General features: G+C 39.3%; 1 protein-coding gene across 5 annotated transcripts in view; it reads right to left on the reverse strand.

Annotated features, from left to right (window-relative positions):
- Positions 1–9,047: 9,047 nt before the first annotated feature.
- The window catches only part of GPBP1 (GC-rich promoter binding protein 1), a 35,213-nt gene continuing 16,426 nt past the window's right edge, over positions 9,048–27,834 (reverse strand). For 4 of the 5 annotated variants that reach the window (XM_059492151.1, XM_059492150.1, XM_059492154.1 and 1 more), the window contains 10 exons: positions 27,082–27,200; positions 23,040–23,163; positions 22,336–22,559; positions 21,623–21,689; positions 19,424–19,608; positions 18,347–18,472; positions 17,729–17,893; positions 13,994–14,178; positions 10,632–10,734; positions 9,048–9,523 (listed from right to left, as the gene is read on the reverse strand). In XM_059492151.1, coding sequence (XP_059348134.1) covers positions 9,365–9,523; positions 10,632–10,734; positions 13,994–14,178; positions 17,729–17,893; positions 18,347–18,472; positions 19,424–19,608; positions 21,623–21,689; positions 22,336–22,559; positions 23,040–23,163; positions 27,082–27,144 — 1,401 coding nt within the window. In that variant the 5' untranslated portion in view covers positions 27,145–27,200 and the 3' untranslated portion in view covers positions 9,048–9,364. The remainder of the gene's footprint in view (positions 9,524–10,631; positions 10,735–13,993; positions 14,179–17,728; positions 17,894–18,346; positions 18,473–19,423; positions 19,609–21,622; positions 21,690–22,335; positions 22,560–23,039; positions 23,164–27,081; positions 27,201–27,834) is intronic. The other variant, XM_059492155.1, reaches the window with a different exon arrangement.

A 27,834-nucleotide genomic window follows, 5' to 3' on the forward strand; every position in this document is an offset into this window, starting at 1 on the left:
TTTGAAGGGGAAGGGGATGCAGCTGGGCTTTCTGGAAGCAGGCACAAAGGTGGTAAGCCTGAGTTAGGGGTGAAATCCCTAACTGTTGAGGTTCATGTATACCAATGTGCACAGCATGGGCAACAAACAAGAGCTGGAAGCCCTGGTGCAAGAGCAGAGCTATGATGAAATTGCCATCGCAGAAACATGGTGCGATGACTCACACAGCTTTGCACCGGACAGGTACAACCTCTTCAGAAGAGACAGGAAAGGGAGAAGAGGTGAAGGGATGATCCTTTATACCAGGGAGGCTTTTGATGCCCTGGATATTGAAACTAATGATGATGAGGCTGAGTGCCATTGGGTAAGAATTAGGGGGAAGGTCAACAAGGCTGGCATCCTACTGGGAGTCTGTTATCATCCACCCAGCCAGGATGAAGAGGTGGACAACTTATTCTGTATGCAGCTGGAAAATGTTTCAGACTTCAACCTACCAGACATCTGCTGGAAACTTAATACAGAGAAAAGAGGCAGTCCAGGAAGTTCTGAGAGTGTGTGGAGGACAACTTTTTGTTGTGGCTGGTGGGTGAGCCCCACCAGGAGAGGGACTATGTTAGACCTGTTGTTCGCAAATAGAGATGGGCTGGTTGGGAGGTGTGGTGGTTGGAAGCCACTTGGGGCAGAGTGATCGTGAAATTATAGAGTTCTTGATATTTGGTGAAATCAGAAGGAACATCAGTAGGACTCTTACACTGGACTTCCAGAGGGCAGACTTTGGCCTATTTAGGTGACTTATTCAGAGTTCCTTGGGAAGCAGCCCTTAAAAACAAATGAGTCCAGGAAAGGTGAGTGTGCTTCAAAACAGAGATCCTGAGGGCACAGGAACAGACTGTCCCTATGTGCTGAAAGATGAGACAATGAGGCAAATGTCCATCCTGGATCGGCAAGGAGGTTTTGAAGGAGCTTAGGAATAAAAAGAGGATGTATTACAGGTCTCTGAGGAAGAATTCAAGGGGGGTTGCTAGGGCATGTAGGAAAAAAATTAAGGAGGCCAAAGCCTTTTTACAAATATATTAACAGCAAAAGGAGGGGTAAGACCAACCTTTGTTGTCTACAGGATGTGGAAGGGAACTCAGTAATTGCAGTTAAGGAAAAGGTAGAGGTGCTTAATGCCTTCTTTTCCTCAGTCTTTAGTGGAAAGACAGCTTGTCCTCAGAACAGCTGTCCTCCTGGGCTGGTAGATGGTATCAGACAGAATGGTCCCCATTATCAGAGAACAGCTGAGCCACCTGGATGTTCCTAAATCCATGGGATCCATCCCAGGTGATGAGGGGGCTGGCAGATGAGCTTGCAAAGCTGCTCTCCATCATTTACCAGCAGTTCTGGCTCACTGGTGAGGTTCCAGAGGACTGGAAGCTGGCCAATGTGACAACCATTCATAAAAAGGGTAAATGAGGAAGGTGGATCCTGGTAATTATAGGCCAGCTAGCCTGACCTCTGTACCAGGGAAGGTTATGGAGCAGTTGATACCGAGTGCCAGCACACAGCACTCACAGGATGGCCAGGGTGTCAGACCCAGCCAGCACAGGTTTAGAGGGGCAGGTCGTGTTTGACCAACCTGAACTCCTTTTATGACCAAGTGACCCGCCTGGTGGATGTGGGAAAGGCTGTGGATGTTGTGTACCTGGACTTCAGCAAGGCCTTGGCACTGTCTCCCACAGCATACTCCTGGAAAAGCTGGCAGCCCACGGCTTGGACAGGAGCACTCTGTGCTGGGTTAGGAACTGGCTGGATGGCCGGGCCCAGAGGGTGCTGGTGAATGGTGCTGCATCCAGCTGGTGGCTGCTCACCAGGGGTGTCCCTCAGGGGTCTGTGCTGGGGCCAGGGCTGTTCAGTGTCTTTATTGATGACATGGATGAGGGGATTGAGGCTTTCAGTAGTGAATTTGCAGATGACACTGAGCTGGGATCATGTGTTGTTCTGTTGGAAGGTGGGAGGGCTCTGCAGAGAGACCTGGAATGACTGAATGGATGGGCAGAGTCCAACAGGATGAAGATTAACAAGTCCAGTTGTTAAGTCCTGCATTTTGGCCACAGTAACCGCCAGTAATGTTACAGGCTGGGGATGGTGTGGCTGGACAGTGCCCAGGCAGAAAGGGACCTGGGGGTGCTGGTGACAGCGGCTGAACACGAGCCAGCAGTGTGCCCTGGTGGCCATACAGGCCAGTGGCATCCTGGCCTGTGCCAGGAACAGTGTGGCCAGCAGGAGCAGGGAGGTCACCCTTCCCTGTACTCGGCACTGGTGAGGCAGCACCTTGAGTGCTGTGTCCAGCTCTGGGCCCTCAGTTTGGGAAGGACCTTGAGACACCCAAGCAGGTCCAGAGGAGGCAACGAGGCTGGAGAGGGGCTTGGAACAGAAACCCTGTGAGGAACGACTGAGGGAGCTGGGGGTGTTTAGCCTGGAGAAAAGGAGACTCAGGGGTGACCTTAACACTCTCCACAAGTTCCTGAAAGGTGGTTGCAGTCAGGTGCGGGTTGGTCTCTTTCTCCAGGCAACAACTGACAGAACAAGACAGACTTAAGCTGCAGCAAGGGAAATATAGGTTGGATGTTAGGAAGAAGTCTTTTATGGAAAGGGTGATAAAGTACTGGAATTGTCTGCCCAGGGAGATGGTGGAGTCACCATCCTTGGATGTGTTTAAAAAAAGACTGGATGTGGCACTCAGTGCTGTGGTTTAGTTGAGGTGTTAGGGCACGGGTTGTATTTGACAGTCTTAAAGGTCTTTTCCAACCTCATGATTCTGTGATTTGTAAAGTGGCACAAGAAAGGTACTCAAAGAAAATTAAAGTCAAGATTATAAACAGAGAACCTTGCTGAAAGCCAAGAAGCACAAGCACATGCAATCTTCAAGCACTCCCAGGCATGTGTTACTGTTACATTTTTAATTGCACAAGCACATACCACTCACCTGGCAGGACACCAGGACACCTGCCTAACTCAGTATTTGGTTTTGACTTACTTAACACCTCAGTCCCTGCCATGCACAAAACACAGAACTACTCCCCTCCTCTGGTACTTTGGTGCTGAGTCCTTCAATGTTAACTTACCTTTGTATCCTTGTGGTTAGCAAGCAGTATGGTCCATTTTCTTCAAGGCAATAAATTACCAAGGTTAAGGTAAGAATTTGCACGAACATCCACTAAAATCAGGATCTTGCTTGCTCATTGCTAAACCTGGCATATCACTATCAGCTTGTTCTCTCAACACTAATCAAAAAAAAAGGAACAAGAGAACCACATCAAACCTCTACATAAACTAGTCAAGACATTAACCTTCTTACAATGAAACAGCATAATCTGGGATCATCACATACAACAAAAGTTGGCTGCAATCTAACGCAGAACCAGCCACTAACAGGCAGGGAGAATGCTTCTCGGTCATCAGAAGACTCACTTTCCAACTACATGATCAGAACAAAATTATTGCAGACCTTTATTTTTCAAAATTATGAGACTGTTTGCTCCCATTTGCCCTTATCACTGAAAACTTTTCCCCTCTTTTGTCCCTGAGTTCTCCACAACTGTATCTGCCTTTGGCACATCTGCTAGGCTCCGCCAGCATGCAGCTGTATGCTGAGGGGCTTGGTCAGCCTGGGAAAACTGGTCCCACGGTATATTCAGCAGTAAATGACCAGGAACAGGTTCTTCCAGTGGAAACATAAGGTAACCAAAACCACAGCCAGTGGAAACATAAGGTAGCCAGTACTAGCAGTTTCATCTACAACAATGTGCTTGTTTTTTCAGCAGTTTATAAAAGGAAAGACTAAAAATCAAATAATACTCAGTTATAATTTATCTGGAACATTAAGATACTTACAAATTGCACTTTCAGAATATCTAATTCCTTTATCTCAATTATGAAAATGCATTTATTCTGTACAAAGATTATTTGTGCATGCCCACTTTGGAGGTGGACAATAAAAAAAAAACTGAAGCAAAGAAAAATAAATGTTCACACGAGGATTTAGGAAAATAAAATTTACATTCATACTTGAGCTTCTTTCTGAAACAGCCTTCCAATGAATAAAGTAGTGTTTCTCAGCTTCTGGTAATGAAGCTTGGCATAAACAGCGGCTTGACTCAGCAGGCTGTTTATAGTGTATGTCAGTTCCTTACAGATCAGCTCAATTCAGACAGCTTTCATTTTCATTATCCTTACAAACAACATGAATTGTTACCTAAAGCAATGTCGTAGAAAAATAAAAAATTAACCCAGCTGTTGAGGAAGAGGCCCTTCAGCCTGCCTATAATTTAAGGCAGGAAAAAAAAATGTGATGCTCATGACAAGAACACCAGTAAAACCAACCAAGCACAAATGGCAGGCACAGAAAATAATTACTGCTAACAATTCTACAATGTCCCCTTGTATTACATTCAAATTCTAATAGAACACATCCATGCAACACAGTGCGTGCACATGTATTCTAAACAACTCAAAGCTCTCTTTTTTACCTATCCATGATGCAGTCACTTAAGCTCAGACAGGAGGCACCTTGACTTGCTAAAGATGGTTCTGCTTCAGCAGTCCTCAGCAGAAAGCAAGGGGAGATGGAATACACAAGAACAGCACAGAGCCCCCAGATTTTAAGCTATCACACAAAAGGAACAAGGAAGCCACAATACTAAAGCCACCATGCTGGATTAAGCTGGATCAGAGCTGCACACCATCTCCTGTACTGGCTACACCGAGTAGCTGACTGGAGGAAAAGCCGCACCACCTTCCCTGACACAACTCTGGTAACACTAAGGCAACACCAGGCGCCCTCTGGGTTCAGGGCCAGCCAGGAGCCCTGTGTTGGTACCTAATGCACAGCTCTGTTTCAGGACCTATAGGCTTAGAAGATCACAACTCAGGATAGTACACCACCAGCCTGTTAAACCAGTAAAACGAAATAGCTCAGGTCACCAGGCTGGTCCAAGTTCTCAAGCATGTGCAATTTCCTGAAACAGTTCTCAAGTCTGACACTTCCTGGCAGAATGCGTTTGTTTCCCTTTGCTTCCCAAGCTGAAACTTAGTATTCACAGAAAGAGTTCTCTCCCCTCATCTCCTAGGGAACTCAAGTTCTCCATACTGACCCAAAATCCATCAGTCTGTTAAGCAGATGCCTGCCTGGACATCAGCAATCATCACTTACCAAAAATACTCTTTCACTTCAAAGCTGTATATTTCATCTCCATAGAAGACAAAACTAAATGAGCAATTGCTCTGCAAGTATGGAATGGCATTTCTCCATGAAAATCATACCAGTGCCAGGGACATAAATAGCTGCATATTAAGAATATCCAACAAGAATGAAGTCTACATAACAAGCCTACTGTTGGGTATCTTTTCAGGAATTTAAGGAATGCATGCTGCTACAGGCCCTGTGAGACCTTCCCCATCCATCAGAGGATCTGATCTGCACAAGGGACTACGGCGGAAGCAGACTGTGGTGCACACTGAACTCAGCAGTAAACTCCACTGATGCACTGGTTGAAGGAGTGAGTTTTTCTTCTGTCTGAAGATCTCTTCCAGATGGCAATCCAGTAAGAGAGACCAACCTCAGAATTTGCTTACAAATCTCCTGAGGAAGTGCAAACCTCCTGTGAGAGAAGAGTCTTTGGCACTATCCTGTGCCCCATCCAGAGCCAGACTGCTTTGCAGATCACTGCCAGTGCTGGTTTAGCAAATGCATTTCCAGGTACCTCTAAGGACAGCTGCAGAGTGATCCAGGCTACAAAACAAACCTCATTCAGTTTGCAATAAAACTCACCGATGAGCAAGAACAACAGCACGAGGAAAGATGACCAGCTAGTCAGCACATTTATTATTCTAATGAGCCAGTAATCCTTGGTGTTCAAGTGCAATAATCCTTAATCAGATCAAAAGTTCCCTGCAGCTCAGTAAATTACTTCAGCTGCTGCCTAGCAGCAAACTGAAAATGGATAAACAAAGGCATCCTTGACTAAACTATACTTCCAGTTTCTAGCAGCCAGTAGTTTAAATGCATTTACTGAAAAATAGATATTCTTTTAAAAAGAAACACTGAAGTTGAAGTCCCCAACCTCAAATCAAGCAGATGTTTATCCCTCACAGGCAACTGTATAGGAGAATAAAAATTCATTTCCTTCACACCTGGTAACATTTCTCAAAGACTGGGATGACCATTAAAATCTTCTTCAGACTATTGACAAGGTCCAACATGAATCTGTGGACAACTTTACTGTAGTTTTAACAATTTCCACAAAGACAACTAGCTTCTTTTAGACCTTAAGAGAGATAAAGGCCCTGTACAAGCCAGCAAGGGAGGCCTCTGGTCTTACTGCATGAGGTGAAGGATCCCCAGCTCTCCATCATAAACTCAGGCACCCTCCATGCCAGCAGCAGGCTGAGGGTACATTCTCCATCAACAGCAGGTCAGAAGAACCAGTGAGTGAGCGATCACTACTGTTTGCTTTTGAAGAGGGTTGGAACAGGGAACCAGGAATACATGGTTCTCCACCAATAAAGCCTGGAAGATGAAGAGAAATGCGACTTCAAATCATGTCTGCATACAGCCACCTGTGATTAACACCACTGAAGTCAAGCTCTGTTAACCCAGCACCGACAAAGTATCTCCAAAGCTTACTAGTGCCCACTAAGGATATGGGCAAGTTTAGTCACCAACTTCTCAATCCTTTAACACAGACACCTGGTGAAGCAGAAAAACAAGAGAGGACTTATTCTGGGAATGGATCATGGTTTATGTATGAGAGAACAAAAAGGCCAATGCACTACTTAAATTGCCCTGGAAAAGGAACAAAGTCAAAGATGCATAAGATTGCACTGTTAAATACTAGAGAATCCAATTTTGTTCTTCTCTACATCATCAAGCACTGAAAAAAAGGAAGACGAACTGTACAATAAAATGCTTTCATACATTTTATGGAAGTATACTACAAAAACCAAACGTTGTTTTGAGTGACATTTCGCAGGAAAAAAAACCTAAAAGAGTTCCCACAGTAAGTGACTAAAAGTTTCTTAAGGTGACACAGAAGATGATGGATACTCTACTCAGCTTTGTCACAAGCAAATATAAGGGAATCCAGTTCCTCAGTGGAAATATCTAATCTCACCTATTCCCACACTGCCATCAAGGGCCAACAGAAGTAACAGAGCAGGCTGATAACCACTTAAGCCAGGGGCCACACACACTTACGAGGAGTCTCTGAACTGGTAGAAACTACCAGAAATTAATCCACAAGTATCAGCAGACACAAGAGGAGAAACCAGTTCAGAGAAAAGTTATGAAGGCTATGAAAGTGTTTCACTCTACAAAGCAAAACCACTGCCCAATTCCTGTTACCTGCTTTGCCCACAGTTCATTATAATCAGTGCTTCCATTACCAGTTTCAGGATATAAACTAGCAAAGAAGAAGTACCAAGTATGACTAGTACTCCCACTTCCTCTAAAGATAATTTTCTCAATTCCAACTTGTAGATTTCCAAAGTCTATACAATTTTAACACAGCTCTTCTATAATTACATTAACTTCTCAGTTAATTCCTGAGGTGACTGAAATAAAGTAAAACAATAAAGAAGGGGGAAAAGTCTACACTCCACTTTGAGAAATGTCAAGGAAAAACATTTTCACTTCCTATTAAAACAGTGCATACACATATCACTATATAATTAAGCTAGGCAGAAGATCCTGTTTATAGTATGTGAAAACCAAAAAGTGAACAAACTACAACCATGTGTCAAAGTCATTAAAAATAAATTCAGGAGAGGGAAAGGAAAAAGGTGTATAAGGCATGCAGGTAGGAAAAACATCATTACAGATATGGCAGTTTTCTTTTTAAAAAAGAAACATTTTTATCCTCTTAAATTTAGATTAGAAACTGAGTATTTAAATACACCAGGCCAAAATTAACTACATCAACATTTGCAAGCAGCTTCTAATACAAAAACTGACCTCTTGAAAAGAAATATCTGTTTAAATTAACAATAAATAAAAAAGAGAAACATACCAAATTTGGCCCAAAATTTATGCCACCTTATAAAAAAAGTATTTTCCTAAAGAAATATGGACAGAATCTCAACTTTATAAATATTTTTGCTTTCAAGTTCTAAACTGCAAATAATTTACTATAAGAAGTAGTAGAATTCAAAAACATCTTGACAGGGAAGTGTCTATATATATATATATATATATATATACACACACATATATATATATGTGCTATATTATAAACTTATGCAACATCCCCAAGAGCAGTTGTGCTTATGAATTAATGCTACACAGGTTGCACAACCGTGGACAACATTTAAAGAACTAAAATAAACCAACTAAAACTATAAATAATACAATATTGGTTTTTAAATGTGAGATCACAAAGAAAAAGTCTTACACTGAGTAAGCAAAAGAGGTGGCTATTGCACACATATACTTCTGCTGCTATAAAAGCAAGATCTAGTGATGAAAGTATTTTTACCTTGCACTGAAATGCACAACTGCACTGCTGCCAGAGTACATGTAATATAAATGCAAACTAACTTAGCTGTTTTAAAAACAATACCCGTGATGCTGTGCAGTGAGGCAATACTCTGTAAATCATTTATTTCCCATGTAGTGGACGAATCCAGTCATTGTAATGATTTTTCCACATGTTGAATAGTAAAATCAAACTGCTTATTTTCCCACAAGTCACTGTGAGAATAAGGGTCTTGCTATACTCCTTAAAGCCTTCAATTTAAAAGTTAATTCTAGAAATTTGGAACTGTAACATCAGGGTCTTTTGCCATTAATAACAACAATAACACAACCAATGGCTAAAGAGCAGTTATTTGTAGAACAGTTCAACAACTCAGTTAAGGAAGAGTTTTAGTGCACTTTGCTCATTTTAGCCAACATGCTACATTGCCCTTTTTGCATACAAAGCGGACTCATTGATTTCCACTGTAAGAAAAAAATGACTTGGCAAGCAAAACACTGTGACAAGCTGCCCTTTTCTTCCTTAGACATTTTAAGACAGAAGCTTTGCAAGATATTACACAATTCTTTGCTTTTATTATTAAGTGAGAAAGTCTGATTTGTAACATTGTCACATTGCTAATCAGAAATGCTTCAGTGATGGAAGTCAACACTGGGTCAACACAAGGCCTCATTCTACGACATTCGTTTACAGAGAACTTATAATGATTTTCAACACACCCAACAGAAAATTCCTTGCTTCCTTCAGAGGAAAGTCCCATTATTCTTTCTGTAGTGGGCATGTTACTACATAAATGACAATTTTTGTTTTTGGACAAAACATCCCCAATCTTCACAAGAACAAATGGACTTCTCCAGGTGTTACAGAAGTCTTCACACATCATCATCATCTGATGTATCACTGCTGCTTGTCTCAGAATCCTCATTCTCCAGAGCAGGTTTGAAAGTGCTGTTTTTCCAGGGGCTAAATTTAAAATTACAGATGAGGCCATTTTTCAAAATGCCATTTTTCCGAAGGCCATTTTTTTGTAACTGAAATGTGAAAACATGACACATTTAGAGAAAGAAAATGCCAACACAACAATCTGCTGCAATTCAGTACTCTTTGCATCTTCACCTCTGGGCTACACTGGATCCACAGCTTTTCATATGTACACAGAAAGGATAACTCCCCTGTAAGCCTTCACCTCTGGCCAGCCACCTGTATCCCAGTGTCTCCAGCTGTGCTGAACTCCTGCAGTCAATGAGAGCTCACCCTGCTCTCATCCATGTCCCCACACATCTTGCCCCAGAGATCCTTTCTCCCAAATGGTCTCTCCCTGCAATCCAGTCCCCTTTCCCACAGTGCTGCAAACATCTGTGCTAAGAAGGGCAAAGGACAATAGGGAAGGGGCCCAGAAGAGATGCTGCAGACAGGAATGGGTATCTCAGAAATTGGAAATTCAAAGATACTGAAGAAAGGAAACGGCTGATTCTGCAAAAAAGAAAGGAATTACTGCATATTCAATGTCATGCAGAATGCGCGCACTAAAACAAGCACTTGAAATTTTAATATTCCAATATTAAATTATTAATATTTCAAATAATATTTGAATTACCAAATGTTCACACTATTCTCATTTCTGACTCTTTCTCACTGACCCCACCAGGTATACTCAACACTCCTTATAAAAAAAATAAAAATTAAAAAAAAAGAAGGAAAAGTCAAGTCTAGATTACTTTTTCATACTTTGTTACTAGTAAATTAAATGTCTCACAATTAAAAAAAAAAAAAAATTGCAGCTCTCAGAGTACCACGAAAACTGCAGAAAAAACAAAAACCTTGAAAGAATGAAAGAAGAATCTCTTTCCTTAGGCTAAGCTAAGGAGCTTGAAAGCCTGTGCACTTCTACCTCCAACAATAGTCAAAGTACCCGGAAGTACACCTTAACCTTCCCTTGACGCTTTGTGAATAGGCCTGAGCTACAGTCAGCATTGGTACCCAATTTTTCTGAAGCAACTATACTTCCAAAAGCACAGTACTGAAATGGTACTGCAACAGCAATATCCCTAATGATCAAAATTACTGCAGATCCTCCTCAAAGGAAGGCATCAAGGGTAACTAACTGCAGGTTTATAATGGAAATTAACTTAGTTTTACCTGTTCACTAATGACTTGAAACTCCCTCATCTCATCCTCAGTTAGTGGAGCACATGTTTCATCATTTTCACTGTCTTCCTGCCAGCCCATCTCCTTTAACAACCTTTAAATTAAGAAGGACAACATTAGGAATTTGCTACACACACTCAAACACTTCAAGCTCTGCCTACATACATGTCTGAAGACCTGTAACAAATGCATTGATTAATCAGCCAGTATTTTTTTTAAACAAACTCTCACATAAGTTGAGTTCAAAGTCTTGTAAAAGCTATGTAAAGCAGAGAAGCTGAGTTTTCAGGTTCCTTAAAGATGACCCTATCCAACCATCATATGTGGTGAAAACTGTACCTTCATTCTAAGGCAAGAGATCTGTGTCAGAACAGTAAGAATGTGTTTTCTTAACATAACTTAAAGCTGTCAGTGAAGCAGCAATGTATTCACTCCCCTGAGAATAATATGAAGAGACAAAGACACACTGAGGGACTCTGCAGGTTTTCCTGAATAACAAAGCAGAGCAAAGCATAAGGAATATTGGTGGTGTCCTCAATGGAATGCAACGGCCTCATGTGATTTATTTTTTATACCACACGCTAATATCAAGAGCTGTGTCAGGTTTCTTTACAATTGAGTCTCAGCCAACAGCACATGGTGGTTTTTCAGCTCAAACAGCTAGGAGTGGATTTTGGGATAAGGGGAAGAAATGAGGAGAAAGACTCCTCTCGTAACTAAGCTTAAGATATACAAAGATGCAGTAATCAGCATGTTTTGGCTAGTTCCTAAAGAAGGATGGCAGTATCTGAGCAGGAAGAAAGTGGTTTTACATTTGAAGATGGTATAAAAACAGGGATTATCTGAAGGTGAAGATACTGTGACATTTAACAATGAAGGCATTAAGTTTGCTTGCTGCAAAGTTTTTTCCAAAAGGATTACACCTTCTTCAGGTAAACCAGGTATCTTTTGACCTTAAACATTAAAACAGACTAAAGTTATTTTACAAAAAACAAAAAGGTTTCTAAAATGTATGCCAGAACTGACACTTAAGAGCTAAAAAACAGTGAATATATTAAAATAGCAAGACAAACTCACAGCTGACACCACATACCAGGCACTTCATTTAGGCAGATAGCAGCAAAAAATGTCAACACAATCCTCCCCACAAAGAACTCTATATCCCAATACAGTGAGTGGATGTGCACTGAGAAAATTTGCATTTTTAGAACTGTAACAGAAGCCTGGAATTGTAGAAGGAGAAAGCTACTCTGCTTAAAAAAAAGTCAGTAGGACAGTAACAGAAATAGAAATCGTATCCTCTGTTGCATTTGGACCAAATTGGAAAGCACAACAGGTAGGAACAATCAAGTCATCCAAAACTCTAAGAGAATATATTGTACAGAAAAACACAATGCTCAATGCAGTTCAATGACAGTTAGCTGATCTTCAGTTTTACTGCAAGCAAGCTCAGACATAAGCATGGCATTCAGTGAAGTAAACAGCTACAGAGCTTCTGTTAATATAAGTAAAATTTAGGCTAATAGCTAACTAATTTTAAAGCAACAGTCTGTAATGTTAGCACCACTGTCCCTTTAAACTGACACCATTCTAGAATGGTTAGAAGGATGAACTACATAAAAAAATTACTTTGGATTAGCCAACCTGATACCAACAGGATTGCTGCACGTTGGAAACTTCCCCAGCAGGAAGGAAGCCCTTTTTGTACCAAATGTGCCAATACTTTTACTAGGCATGCAAAAGTAACCTGGGAGCTAAGGTGGTGACCCATTGTGCAATTTACCACAAAAAGGTTTACCACAACATCTGTCCACATGTGTGCTGAGTTCACAGCCAAAGCACTGTGGCAGTATGGACACACAGGCTCTCTGGAATACCCAAGAAGAAAGACATTTGCCCAGAAATCCTAACAAGACTATTTAAAGTAATTTGAATTGAAAAACTAAGAGTTAGATTTGACTCCCACCCGCCAGCCAAAAAATCATGAGCCTCTAGTGGCCATAGATTTCACAAACTCCCAGAATATCCTGAGTTGGAAGGGATCCACAAAGAATGTGGCATCCAACTCCTGGTCCTGAACAGAACAACCCCAAGAATCATACCCTGTGGCTGAAAATACTGCCCAAACACTTGAACTCTGTCATGCTTGATGTTTTTTGGAATCCTGTTCCAGTGCCCAACTATCCTCTGGATGAAGAACATTCTGTCTTTCTCAAAGTCACAGATTTTCTCCCTACAATGGCGAGCACCATTTTCCATTTTTGCTATTCCAAATTAATATCTGGCAAGTTGAAGTCCCCCATTAGGACAGCAGCAGTTGATTCAGAGGTGTTCCTTAACTCCTTAAAGGACAGTCAGTGTCATCATCCTGGGTGAGTGGCCTACAGTGGACTCCAACAATGACATCTGCTTTTGTTTGCTCCTTAATCCTTACCCAGAGGCCCAATAACCATGCCATCACCAGCCACACGCTCCAAATATTCCACCCCATCCATTAGATACAACACCACTCCCCCACCTCTCCTGCTGTCTGTGCCTCCTGAGGAGCCTGCCCCATCCACAATGCTCCAGTGACAGAACTCATCCCACACAGTGTCACTTATGGCAGTGATGTTGCCAATGGTGGGAAAAAAGGAACAGAGCAGGGTGCCTTGTACTCTTCATCCTCAGGAGGAGTAAGAGGAAATGAAAGTTTCTTCTACACACATTACAAAATTAAGAGTTGTCTAGTCCAATGTACAGACTATCACTGAAAAAAAATCTCTCTAAACTATAAGAATCTGACAGAAGACTGGGCCATGATTATCCAGCAGCATAATTCTCATATCTACCAAATACTACTACAGTTGGATTACTGGGATAATAGAATTGTTTCAATCACTTTCATGAAATTACTTTCTCATCTTCCAGTGGACTGTCTTGTGATATCACTAATAGTGTCAACAAGTCAGCTACAAAAATAATTAACTACTTTAATAATGATTAAAAGCTCACTGAAGTTTTATATAGATGCAGCACTTAAAATATTTCAATTCAAACAGCAATTACATGTATTGTTCCTCCCAGACACCTAGACCAAAATCAGAGGGATGAAATCACTATGTAGTTTGCTATATTCTTTATTAAGAAATAAACTTTTTTTACTTAAAAATTGGATGTAAATCAGTACACAGGTCTAAGAAACAAAGTATATCTCATGTTAAATCAGTACATGTCTAAAAGATAAATTTTACATTAGTCAAGAAACATTATATGCTTTCTCAGTTTTCAGATTCTGACTTCTGCACTAGCAAGAATTTATGAACATGCTCAGCTATCATGAAGAAACACTCTATGTTTTATATAGTACATACCTATGCTCTGCCTCAAGTGAGCTTGAAAGAACATTTGCCTGAGGGAAAGCTGAAGACTGAATGATCTGCTGAGGTGTAATTGAAGCATTGCCATTCTCCTGCAGAATCTCATTTTCAAAGTTTCGGTTTGTATCTCTCTCACGATGAGAACTGTTGTTGTTATGGAAGCTGAAGGACTCATCATCCTAAATACAAAAATAATTTTACATTAAAAAATGTAAAAGTGAATTCCATCCACAAGTACATATCCAGAAGTGCTGCAATTCAGTAGTTCTGTTTAGTTTAAATTAAATTTAAATGGAGAGACTCTGTACTTCACAGGTACTTCACTTCTGTTCTGGCATTTGCAACACCTGCATGCTACAGAATTCCTAAGATACACTACTGATTAAATAGTGCAGAAAGCACCTCACAAGCTTTTCCCCAAATTTTTTTCCTTCAAAGTTTCATACGTATATTAAAATTCAAACGTACTTCAGCTGTTCTTCATACTTACAGAAATAATGGACTGTTGAATTTTTATTGTTCCTAAGTAAATATCAGAGCTGTATGTGGCAGAAGTAGTCTGAAAATATATGAGTTCTCAAGTTTACTTAGTCTAAGGGACAGGTCACAACACCCATACCTCAAATTCTCTGCCATGAATTCAGAAAGACTGCAGACTGCTCTTTAAATTCAGACAAGCTCACTTACACACATGCACTCAACCCTAGCTTCTCAGGCTGTTGTGAACACCAACTGGAAATTACTAGACATTAAATACAAATCAGGAAGAAAATTTATTTACAAAGACAACTGTTCAGGTTCACTCAAAGATTAAAAGGTCTTTAGTCTATAAACATGAGGTATTTCTTTCTACTCTACTCATTCAGCAACCCATAATTCGTATTTATGAATGAGCCGAATAGCCTCAGAAGTCTTACCAACTGTAAAAACAAAGAAGAGTAGAATCATTATTAGTTAAAACCTTCTCAAAATCCCTAAACTGAGCATATAACAGCATTACCCATAGCAGGAGGAAATAATGCAATCTTCTGCACCTGTAAGAAATCATACTTTAGAGCACAGGATCAACACAACCATCGTTTCCCTCCCACTCATATGCTGTCTGCTTTCAGAAATATTAGAACAGTCAGCAAGATATTGTTAAGAACACATATCCCAGTAAACACACATTCAGCTGTTACATTATATGCCTGAAGAATATGTCACATAATACCAAGAAAAATTTATAAATTTACTAAGCAGTTCTGTAGGACAAACCAGCTTCTTCCAAGTGTGATTCAGCTGCTGAGTACAATTTGCCTCATTATTTCATAATTCTGAATCTCTAGATGGTTCCTAAGATCTTTATAATCTTAAATCAAAATCTTTGTGTATTTCCTGAACACATGAACAAAGCTATCCCCAATATCCATTTCAGGGTACTCAGTCACAGAATACCTAATGAAAAGATGTAGGATTTTCTTAGCTGACACATACAGCTAAGTTATACAGTCCCATTACAGCAAATTGCATTTTGCCTGAAAAAGGATCAGGGTCAGTAAAGTCAATTTCACTTTTAACAGCAATGTACACTGGCACTGTTTCCTTTTTAATATCTCAAAAGTCTAATATCACTTCCTCAAAACCATTTGTTTATCTGGCTGATTTCTAATTTATGGGATTTTTTGTTTTAATAAGACATTTTAAACCACTCATTTACAGCAAACAGGCTTGTAAGCACCTCATTCTGAATAATAAAGTACTTATCTTCACCTGGACTATGATAACTGGTATGATAACTTGGTGGCTAGTAGCATGTGACACAAATATTCTCTAGTATCAATCGAACACTGCATAAATAAATTCAGACTGAGAGAAACCTGATGCATATTATACCCAGCCTTATAGGCCTTCAAGCTCTCAATTAGTTAGAACCAGTGGTTTATGCATATAGTGAGCTATTGCTCCTTTGATTAGATAAGAATAGAGAACTTCTGGCTACCTAAACACTAATTAGAAAGGAAATGGTTTGAGAAGCATTGAGAAGCAGAACAAACTTTTTTGTTTTGTAGGATAACCAGCAGCCAGGGTATGAAATACTGCCCTTCACAAGTCTGTTGGGACTAGGTGGGATTCACACAAGAGCACAGAGGGAGTCAGCAGTTCACTGAGCTACTTTCCATCATTTACCAGCAGCCCCGGATTACCAGAGAGGTCCCAGGCAACTGGAGGTTGGAAAACGCGATGCTCATTTGCAGAAAGTATTGGAAGGAGATTCCAGGGAACTACAGGCATGTCAGACTTGCCGTGGTACCAAGGAAGGTAGACCTTCTATGACCAGGGGACTGCTTAGGGGATGAGGATGTTTTCTGCTTAAATTTCAATAAAACCTTTTCTTTGACACAGTATCCCAGAGGATTCTGCAGAAGCTGTCAGCCCATGGCTTGGAGAGGGGCACTCTTCACTGGGTAAAAACCACCTAGATGGTTGAGTCCAGAGAGTGGTGGGTGGTGAGTGGAGCCATATTCAGCTGGCAGCCGCTCATGGGTGGGGCTCCCCAGGGCTCTCTACTGACCACTTTATCAATGATTTGACAAGTGCGCCTCAGTCAGTTTACAGGTGACACCAAAATGGGTGAGAATTCTGATCTGCTGGAAGGCAGGAAGGCTCTGCAGAGGGGTCTGGACAGGATGGATCAACAGGCCAAGGCCAATGGTGTGAGGTTCAACAAAACCAAGTGCCAAGTCCTGCCCTTGGGTCACAACAACCCCAGGCAGCTCCACAGGCTGGGGCAGAGTGGCTGGAAAGGAGCTGGGGGTGCTGGTGACAGCAGCTGAACATGAGCCAGGCTGTGCCCAGGGGGCCAAGAAGGCCAATGGCATCCTGGCCTGGATCAGCAATGCTGTGGCCAGCAGGGCCAGGGCAGGGATTGTCCCCCTGTGCTGGGCCCTGCTGAGGCCACACCTCCAGTGCTGTGTCCAGGGCTGGGCCCTCACTGCAGGAAAGGCCCTGAGGGGCTGGAGAGAGCCCAGAGAAGGGCAATGGAGCTGGGGCAGGGTCTGGGGCACAAGTGCTGTGAGGAGCAGCTGAGGGAGCTGGGGGTGTTTGTCCTGGAGAAAAGGAGGCTCAAGGAAACCTCTCACTCTCTACAGCTGCCTGAAAGGAGGCTGTGACCAGGTGGGGCCAACACCCTGACAGGACACAAGAAATGGCCTCAAGTTGATGGAGGGGAGATTCAGGTTAGACACCAGGAAGACTTTCTTCATAGGAAGACTTTCTACCACAGGAAGGGTAGTCAAGCACTGTAATGGGCTGTCCAGGGAAGTGGCTGAGTCACCATCCCTGGAGGTATTTAAATGCCATTTAGATGTGACACTTGAATACACAGTTTACTTGCAGGCTTGTCAGTACTGTTAATGGTTGGACTTGATCTCAAAGGTCTTTTCCAATATAAATTCATGCATGATTAGTTTACTAAGCCTAATGTATCTTCTTTTATTGTTGCTAAAGACACACAAGTACTTAAGTCATCAACATGCACTAAAAGATACCGCAGAAAGACAAAAAGAAACTACAAACCAGCACTGGAGGAAGAGTAGTACTTGGAACAATGTTTTTAAATTAATCCAAAGGTAATTCCTTTCCTTCATTTAAGGATCTATAGACCAACAGCTATTTACAGCAAAATTAGAAGTAGTTTATCATTTGTCTGAAACCTACTGGATCTACAGCAAGTATGAACAAAATTACCTTCTCTTGTCCATCATGATTCTCATCTTCATGTTCCTCTTTCACTCTATCTCTTTTCAATGCTTTCAAAAATTCACTCTTCTTATCAGTCCGCATTCTTGTCAATTTTGTTAAACGAAGCTGACCAGATTTGTCAACAGGGGATGAAGAATTTGACCGATTACACTAGTAAAGGAAGTCAGAAAAAGAAAGAATGTTAGAAATATGTTCATTCAGAAAAATTTTAATTAAAGACACAAGTACCTGTTCTTTCAGATTTCACATATATTCACAGTCAAAAGTAGAGGGAAGATCTGTATTTTGGTATAAACAGTTTGCAGATGTAAACCCAGAGATGCAGCTTTATGGAGCACTGCTAGTGAACAGTGGACCTTCTGAAACATATAACACCTTTAGCAGTTTTAAAGTCTAAAAGCATCAGGCTGTATTTTCTGATGTGGGTTTTTATTCTACAAAGGAAACTGCAGTATTTTGAGGCCAGTGATGTGCATTCCACCTTTTCTGAACGTTAAGTTCCAAAAAAACCCGTATTTAATACAATTCTGTATAAAATTTACTGGCCATCCTCACTAAAGCAAATTAAATGTTTTATAAATTTTATTACAGCTACTACTTTACCTCTTTCACTGAATTTTGTGTTACAGCAAATGCCTTGACAGTTGATTTGAAAGGACCATATGCAGATTCATGAGGAAACACATTCCCAAGTTTATTTTCTTTTGCTTGGCTTTTCCACTGTGTGGGCTAAACAGAGAAGTAAAGAGTCATTAACTACAAAAGGATTCTTTTCAAGAATCTTCAGAAAAATGATTAAGCAAAAGCAAATCATAACTGCAACCTTAATGTAGTGCAAACATCTGTTTTCTTGTGGAAAAGAGGCTGTTTATGAGCAATTCATCTGCTCATAAATACTGTTCATGCTGTTTATATAAAAACTAAAATTTCAAAACAATTAAGATCCTTATATTTGAGGTATCAAAAATGAAATATGGGACTTCAACAGCTGAAAGTATTATTTTAGATTCAAAAATGTTACAGAGTTAAGAACTAATCCACCATATGCTCCCAAGAGCTCAGAAAAATTCCTGAAACAAAAAAATAGAGATTAAACCAGTGAGAATAGTTCAGTTGGTTAGAGACTGGTGATAATAATGCCAGGGTTGTGGGTTTGAAGTCCATATGGACCATTCATTTAAGAGCTGGACTTGGTGCCTTCCAACTCAGAATATTCTGATTATGCATATGGAAAGTTGCATTTGGAAACAGACCAGAATGATACTACTAAGTTATAATGTCATCTCTGTCTATAACTGGGATAAATTCTGAAGGTAATATTATGCTGACTATATTTCTCTATATTTCTCTACAATGTACCTAATTTTGTTCTGTTGAAATCATACATACAAAAGGGACTGCTATTCCATAAGTTTAAACCAGCATTTTTACTCTCACTTGTACAGCTGCTGCACTTCTCAAAAGTGGTAGATGGGAAGCAAAGAGAACGAAATTATAATTTAAAAAGAAAACTGCAAAAAAAAAGTTGTTTCTATTCATTTTTGGGGTGTGTTGCATTTTTCAAGTGTTGAATACATGATAATCTAGGAACGGTACTGTCAGGGATGAAATAAACACACTTGGAATCATAGCATGATTTTTCTAGGCATGTTTTTTGTAACACTGGTATCCAATACTCACCTTTGCAGGGGGAGTTACAGGTTTGGGGACTAATCCTTTATAAACACTTGTGCCAGTTCCATTCCTTACCAGCTGCGAGTGAAGAGTTCCCACTACTGGGAATCCAGATATCCGCAGTTCCTTTGTACTGCCTTTTTTAATGACCAGCATTCTCTGAGATCTAGATTTGGGATTTAAAGGGTACTCTGGAAGAAAAAAAGAAGTGTGTATATATATAGATATGTCTCTGTGTGTGTTTGTGTGTGCCTGTGTACACAACTCACTAGTTTTTATTTCATAAGGTACTGGAACAGCCATATGATTCAGAGCAAACAGGCATAAATCAGGAACTTAAATCAGTATTAGCTCCACAAATAACATACTGTGAAAACCTGGAAAAACACAGGTTCCCGTTGCATTTTCTACAGTCATCATTTTAAAAATATTTCACTTGGCAATGCAGGAACTGCACTTTTCAAAAGAAAATATATTCTTCAAAGAAACCTGCTACACATTTCTAGAGACTCCTGTGTAGTAATCCTACAATCAAAATACTGTTAGTTGTTGATAGTTACTCAAACTTCACAAGAGTTTATGGCTTTCATATTCCCCTTAAGACTTCCTAAAGAATAATTAGTTATATATTTATTAACAGCTCAATTTAGAGCTCTGCACTGAGGTTCTATAAACATGAGACAATACGTGCACTACACATTAGACCATGGCAATGACCAGTTTCTCTAGCTCCATGCTTCAGATGGACATAACAGGAAAAAAATTCCATGTTCATTGGAGAACAAATTAGGAGACATACAAATTAGTCAGCTCTCAAACTAGAGAAACTGCCATTTAGCAGTATTAAGGAACATCCATTAAAAACAGTTCTAAAATTTTCAAAAAGAAAAAAAAATCTTTTTTTGTACATGCATTCCAACATTAAGAGCCTTTTCAAGGATTATCTCCTCTCTCTGCGAGCAATTCTACTTCACTATACCCTCGGTTTAAAAAAAAAACCAACAAACCCTATCTTAAAAGAATACATGAGTTTTGTTTTGTTTAGCAGATAGATGTTACAAAATAGTTATCACAACTGTAAGTTTAATTCTCATTAAATCTCATGACAAGATTTTTCATAATATTTACAGGCTCCCATCACATATACACAACGTAAAATGGAAGAGATGTCTATGTTTTAAACAGATATTAGAAGGGATTGTAACACTCCTCTATCCTGAAAAATTTTTTCTTTCTAAAGGGAATAATAACAGCCTTCAGTTTTTCAATTACAAAACAAGACTCTTTTATTGAAAGATAGGTTATCACATGAAAGCTGCTAACAACAGAAAACCAGAAAATGTCCAATTATTTATGATGCTGTAAAGGTCTGCAGCAACTGGATATTTATATTGAGGGGGTTGGCCTATATCTAATATTACTTTAGCATGCAAAAAATACTTCAAGTATGAGTAAAGAATCAGCAAATTAAAATACCTTTAAAATCTCAGTATTAGCAGTAGTCTAAGTAGACAAGTAAATTAATGTTTAATTTTTTTTTTTAAATAAAGAGAAATATTCGTATTTTGGGTACATTTACTTTAAAACCCCTGCCATCTGAAGCTACCACCTTCTTGGGGTAAACAACTGAAAACATAAAGCCCATCAGAATTGTAAAGTGTTCACCACACACTCAGGTGTGTGAAAACAATCCAGACTACCGGTCTCCTCAATGCCCCTGCCCAGGATTGTATTTGTCATACAAACAATACACAAACACAACCAACAGCATAAGACATTTTCTTCCAGAAAGAGACCTTAAATCTCTGCAAGCTAAACTACTCTTCCAGCTCTCCCAGGTTTCTCTCCAAATTCTTCCAGCTCATTTTACAAAGCCTTCAGCTAGCAATCAATACCACTTATTTAGGTGACCAACCTTCATTGCACTTCCTCTTGAAAATAAAGGTGAAGATTTCTTGACATCTTTACAAAAAAAGACGTATACTTGTCCTGGGAAAGAGTATTAGTTGTGGTAGCATCTACAGACTAGCTAACTGATACGCATATGGAAGTGCTACCCTTTAACAAAAAGATACCTACATTGTAATAATATTGAAATCTTCTCAATCTATACTTTTAGAATTCTAAAAAGAGGCTTGTGTTTCAAATAAAACAGCTACAGATATCTGCTATGTTTTTGCATTTAAAAACATCAAAAATACTCACCCCACACACCTGCAGCTAGAGATTTATTCTGGTTTGGTTCCCTCTCATAGTCAGGATTTAAAGATGGCTGAAAGAAAAAAGTAAATTTTTTTAAAAAGTAATTTTTAAAAAAAGTGACCCTTGAACTGTGGGATGAATGAACTAAAGAATCACAATAACACCAGCAGCATGACCTCTGCTGACAGACTAAACACCTCCCCCAGGAACCAAACAGGAAAATGTTTACTTGTTTCTCTTCTCTAACAAAATATCTCAGGCAGCAGCCAATGCCATTATATGACAGCAGCAGAAAAAGCAAAAAAACCAGCCATGTATGTTTCTTCAAAGAGTAAGATCACCCTTCCCCTTACATCCCAACTGCAGGTTAAAGCATCAGAGCTCAAAGGCCACAGGCATGAAAATTACTTTTGTTACTATTTAAGATTCCAATAAGGTAACTGTGTAGAATTTAATACATACACGTACCACAGCAGATAGGAATCCAACTGTAGTTTCACTTAAATACACAACTAACAATAATAAACATATAGTGAAAAATCTGGTTATAAAATGAGAAACAAGTTATTAGACAAACTACCAACACTCCCTTACCTACAGAAAATTCCTTACATGATGATCTGAAACTGGTGAAATCTCATAAAGCGACTTGTAATGGACAAAATGGTATTTGCAGACAAATGAAACCTTTTTAATTGTAATTACAATTTACTTACGAAGTCCTCAGCCTCAAACTGGTTGGGTACTTCTTTTACTTCCTTTTTCTGGGTTTCATTACCAAGTACACTGTTTTCACGCAGTCCCTGGCCTTTTCCACAATGGAAGGTGCTGCTACGAGTACGGGAACCTCCACCATGGTACCCTCCACGTTGGTTTATATTTTCTGGAGCATTTCTGCCTTGTGAACGCCAGCCATTCCTCTCTTTTCGTCCAAAATGCCCTTGGATTTTAAAATTGTAAATAAATGTAATTACAAACCATTTTAAAATAATGTTTTACTCTTCAAAATTGTTAAAAAAGTTGAATCACAAGCTCTATACACTGGGATACAATAGCATAGGAAACAAGTTTTCATTCACATAAGCAGCAGGGAAGGATCTCACAAAACAGTGCCAGAGAGAAAATAGCCAGCCAATGCTACAACAAGTCAACCCCTTTTTCGGGCTACTCATTTTATATGTTGTTGGCTAGAGTATTAACTCAACACTCGTATTCTACTCAAGAGAGAAATACACCTGGAATTGCATCACTTTAGCCAACCCTTATGCTCACATCCTCTCCCAGATTAGTCTTTCCATTACCTCTCTTTCACTGCAGAAAAAGCATTTAGCACACATGAGCTGTCATCATCAGACTTCCTTTCTAGCTAGTGCTACAAAGAAATGACACAAACATATTCACAGTGTTCCATAAATTATACCTCCATTTGGCCTTCCAGTGTTAGGATCAAACCCTTCCGAAGAATTGTGTCTTCTGCGATTTGCTTCATAACGATTCTCAGCCCATGAAAAATTTTCAGAATGTTTCTCAAAATTCAGTGATGACTGCAAAGGAGCATAAATGGTAGACCTGGTTGCTAACAACTTAATCATCAGAACTGTAACATGCACATTGTTGACAGTATATAATTCATTCTTACAAGAACTTTGAACGACAGACAATGCAGCAGTCCTCTCATGCAGAACTGTGTCACCATCTCTCAGGCTAACAAAGTGGAAGCTGCATCTTCTGATCCAGGACACTGAAACAGCCCTTAAGTCACATGCCTGTGACACAAGGTAAGAAGTGTCTACTTTGTTTTGGCAGCAAAACAGAGCAGAAGTGACATGTGTTGCAGCAGAAGAAATTTTTTTTTTAAAGATAAGAAAGGACAGAAGATCACAACTTGGAAGGCTGAGAAGAAGTCTGGGATCTTAATCTGGATTTTCAGAGACTACATACAGGCATTCCATAGAAAGCAAGGAATCCCTTCCACCCCAGGCAGCTATACTCAAACAAAACTTAATTCACTAATCTTGTCATTATTACAATTTAAAAAGGAAAATACAAGTAGTTATGAAATACTAATAAAATCTAGAATCAGAAGTGCCCAGATTCACAAAGATACTTCAAATTTTCAGCTTATAAGCACACATTAAAAATTTTTTAAAGAAATAAATCTTTAATATATCAGTAGGAAGTAGTAAACTAAAATCTTATCTTGAAAACAGCACCAAGAAATCAAACTACATCCTGACTAGAATTCATACCTAAAGGGATTAAACCAAAAAACATTTTTCCTTACACAACCCATATCTTCCTTATAACTTCTCTCTGAGTGTACCTTTAAACTTACTTCCTTTTTCCCACCTAACCCACACAGGAAATCACACACACAAAAAAAGATCCCCAAATCTCTATGGAAAACGCCCCTGTAGAGCTCAAGGTGCTGTTCAATATTCACTGCTTAAAATTCAAACTCAAATAAGCATGTCGACAAAAATCAAAGCAGGTATTTTTAGACTGTTAATTTTGAGAAGTCAAATGTACAGGGACTACCCTCTCAATCTGAGACATGGGACATGAATTACTTGACAAACTCTCCTTGGAGAGAGCAAGACCAGAAGACTGCAAAAAATTGTTAAAATAAAAGTACTTCAAAAATTACCAAATTAATCTAAATATTTACATGAAAGAAAATCCTTAAACAGATTTTTACTGAGCTGTCAAAAATTTCAGAAAGCACTAGATCTGCCAATCTTAGGTGAAATTTTAGAAGATACTTCATGTGTTCATTTACATACAACAACCTCTAAAGATTGTTTTTGGAATTCAACTTTCTTTTTTTGTATGACCTTCAAAACAACGTTTTTACAAAGTATAACTGACAGCATTTTATATGTTGTGTTTGAGTCGTACATGCTACCAGGAATCCGACGCTTCTGAACTGTGTGCAAAGATCACGCAGTTTGCATTTTCCCCACATGATGGAGATACCTGCCTATGAAGCCTCTCGAGGCAGAGATGACAGTAAGCTTCGTAATCAAAAGGAAATGTATTGATTACTTCTGTAAGTTGAGAAACTATCTGACTCAGTTCAGCCAATCAAGAAAAAGGGATAGAAACAACATAGATTTTAAGAAATACAGGAAGTCTAGCTGCCTAACAAGAAGTAAAAGAGAGCTGTAAAACTGCCTTTATCTATCTGCAATGTTCCCATACCCTTTTCACAGCAATATTTTCTTAAAAGTTCTGTCCATGTCCCAAAATGGTTTCACTATTCACAACACCTTCCCATTCCAGCTGCCCATCTGTAATACTGCACCAACACAACACCTTAGCTCCAGACCTGGACAAAACCCACTGAGTGACAGATACACACCTATTTAGGTGGATTTTGCTGTGTAGTTGACAGAGAGATGAGAAAAGCTTGCTGTTAAATGGAAATCAGAAGCAATAGATGAGATAGATTTCAATCAAGCTACAATCTGTATATCACATTAAAAAGCTCATTCACCATCACAGTTTCCTGGTAGCAGGTTTCTGTAATGCCAGCCTTGACCTATGTAAGGAAAAACATCTCAACTACCAAGGGCTCAAGGGGAAAACAAGGTTCCTATAGGTGTAATCTCTGAAAGTGATCACATCTCAGGTATATAAAAATTGACTAAGCAGAGCTCAGATTCTACTTCTCAAATGTTTAAAATGCTTAAATGTTGCTGATACCATAGCCTCACCCCAGCTCCATTGTGCATGAAACATGAGATACCTTGCCTTCCTCGCCCCTTCCTCTTCATCTCCTGCTTTTCTCTTCTGCTTTTTTCATATACAGCAGAAAATAAGTCTATTTTAGGAAATAGAAGGGACAGGGAGCCACAACACTTGTGACCTGCCTTGTGGAGGAATCACAAATCTTATTCTGCAAACTAAGAACTACAAACAGACTTTTCAAGCACTTAAAATCCAAATGGGCTGTGTATCACAGAACGCTCATCATTGAGGAAGCAGGTAATACAGGGAAATAAGGTGCATTCCAACAAATATTACAACAGAGTAATACATACAACATGGAGTTTCTGAAAGAGGAGAAAATCTAACTAAACTCCATGAGGCAAATAGTCATCGAAGAGGAAAGGAAAAATGCACTTGCAAAAAGATTTCACACAAATCAGAAATGAGGTGACAAATATAACCCATACTTCAGATATATTCTAGTGGTGCTAGAGTACTTCTGAAACTTTGTTTTATTCTGCTATATTGGCACATAAAGCATGCAGGTAAAGCTCTTGCAGCAGACTCTCTAAATATGTAGTGAAGATTGTTTTGCAATTGTGACACCACATCAATTAAGCTCCAGATACTTTTCCAATTTAAAACATATTACATTGAAAAAATCAGATAAAAAGAGTTGAATGAATCAGAAATCATAGAGAATGAAAACAAAGAGACTGCTTCTTAATTTGGATTTTCAGACACTATGTATCCGGGAACAGATAGGCTTTATGTTCCCAGAAACAGACTATACTAAACAAAGAATCTAGCTAGGTCAGGGTAGAAGAGACTTAAACAAAGTGATATAAATAAGGACATTCAATGACCTGACTAAAAAAAATGTGTTTATGTTTGTGCAGACATACAGAATCAAAGCATTAGGAACACAATTAACACTGCCATCTCCCCACGCATTTAACAATACCATAAAGCCTATTGCCCTAAGTTTCTCAAGGCCAAGCATTTTCCATGGAGGTGACAGACTGCACAAAGTTTCTATATTAAAAAAAACAAAGCAATTCTCATAGCAGCAGTTAGAAATATTGAATTCAAACTATTATAATGAAGATAGGTCTACAAATAGGGAAACAAATAACAGGAGTTTTAATCTCCACAGCTGACTCTGCTTCTGCATTTGCACAAATTAAGAAAGAGTAGAAAAAACATTTCTGAGATAGACTTCCAGGAATATTTACTAATTCTAACAATTAAGAGATTATTATTTCCCATTTCCAAGCTGTCCCATAGTAGTAGTCTAAACAGCGTGGAGATGTCTAACAGTATGAAAGTACCCCGCTCCACCAGCAGCAACAAGCATTTCACCATCAACTGCAGAGCCACTTCAGAGACTCCAAAAAAGCATAGTTTTAATCACTTGGATGACAGAATAATACTCCCTTAAAATTTAAAGGACACAATTAAAAATCAGAAACAAGAACATCAAGAACATGCTTTGTCTTGGTACTTCTAGCATGGAACACAAAGTATTTAAGTTTAAACACCTGAAGAAGGCAGTCTTAAACCAACCACAGCCAAGGCCAGATATGCGCTTCTCTCCATGAACTAAGCTGCTGAAGCAAAAAACTCTACTGCAGTCATCTGTCACCACAGTATTCATGAAGAGATTGGCATTTTTACTGTGATTGAGGTTATGACATTTAGATTTCCCTAATAATGAGAGTGCCTTTTCAAAACAACAATACAAAACATACCTTTGTTGATGATGGTGGAGTAGGAAAATTAAGCCAGGCTGGAGCAAAGTCATGCTGCGCCATTTAGGTCCAGTCTCTCCGAATCAATGAAAAAAGGCTTAGCACCTCATGGCAAGTCCCTGTAATCAGAAGAAAATACAAGGGGATTACACTTCTTGTCTTTTGTTCAGTATTTCACTTCTGTTTTCCTGTATTGTTTTCCTCATAGATCTGATTTAGAATCTATCATCATATCATTTACAGCATCATATCTGTGTTTTTATTACTAAAATGTCACATAAATCAAATATATCACAGGAATTATGAAAATATAAATGTAACATTTCTTTCTTTATTTCCTCCTATAAATGGGATGAAGCATCTTGTGTAAGGTCTGATCAAGAACACTATGGCAAAACTAGCTCGCTGAAATACATTCTGGTACTATCTAGAAGGGACCTGGCAAGCTATTTTACTAGAAGCTATTCTATTCCTAGAAGCTGATATTTTTCATTAATCCCTAACAGTAAGTCTCAGCGGCCATATGAAAGTTCCTTATGAAAAACCTACATACTTGGGCTCATTACAAACCTCACAATGACTCTATGTCTCCTCTCTTCAATGGAAACAGAGTCTATATGTCCAGAGTAGCAAAATCCAGTAAAATTCTCTAGCTTGAAAATGGGACAAAGAACATAATGGTTTACTATTAAAACCCACAAATACTTTTTCTACCCTACACTCTTCTTACAGGTAAGAAAATATTTCTCAATA

Source organism: Ammospiza nelsoni, chromosome Z, assembly GCF_027579445.1.
Source record: "Ammospiza nelsoni isolate bAmmNel1 chromosome Z, bAmmNel1.pri, whole genome shotgun sequence".
Classification (NCBI taxonomy): Eukaryota; Metazoa; Chordata; class Aves; order Passeriformes; family Passerellidae; genus Ammospiza; species Ammospiza nelsoni.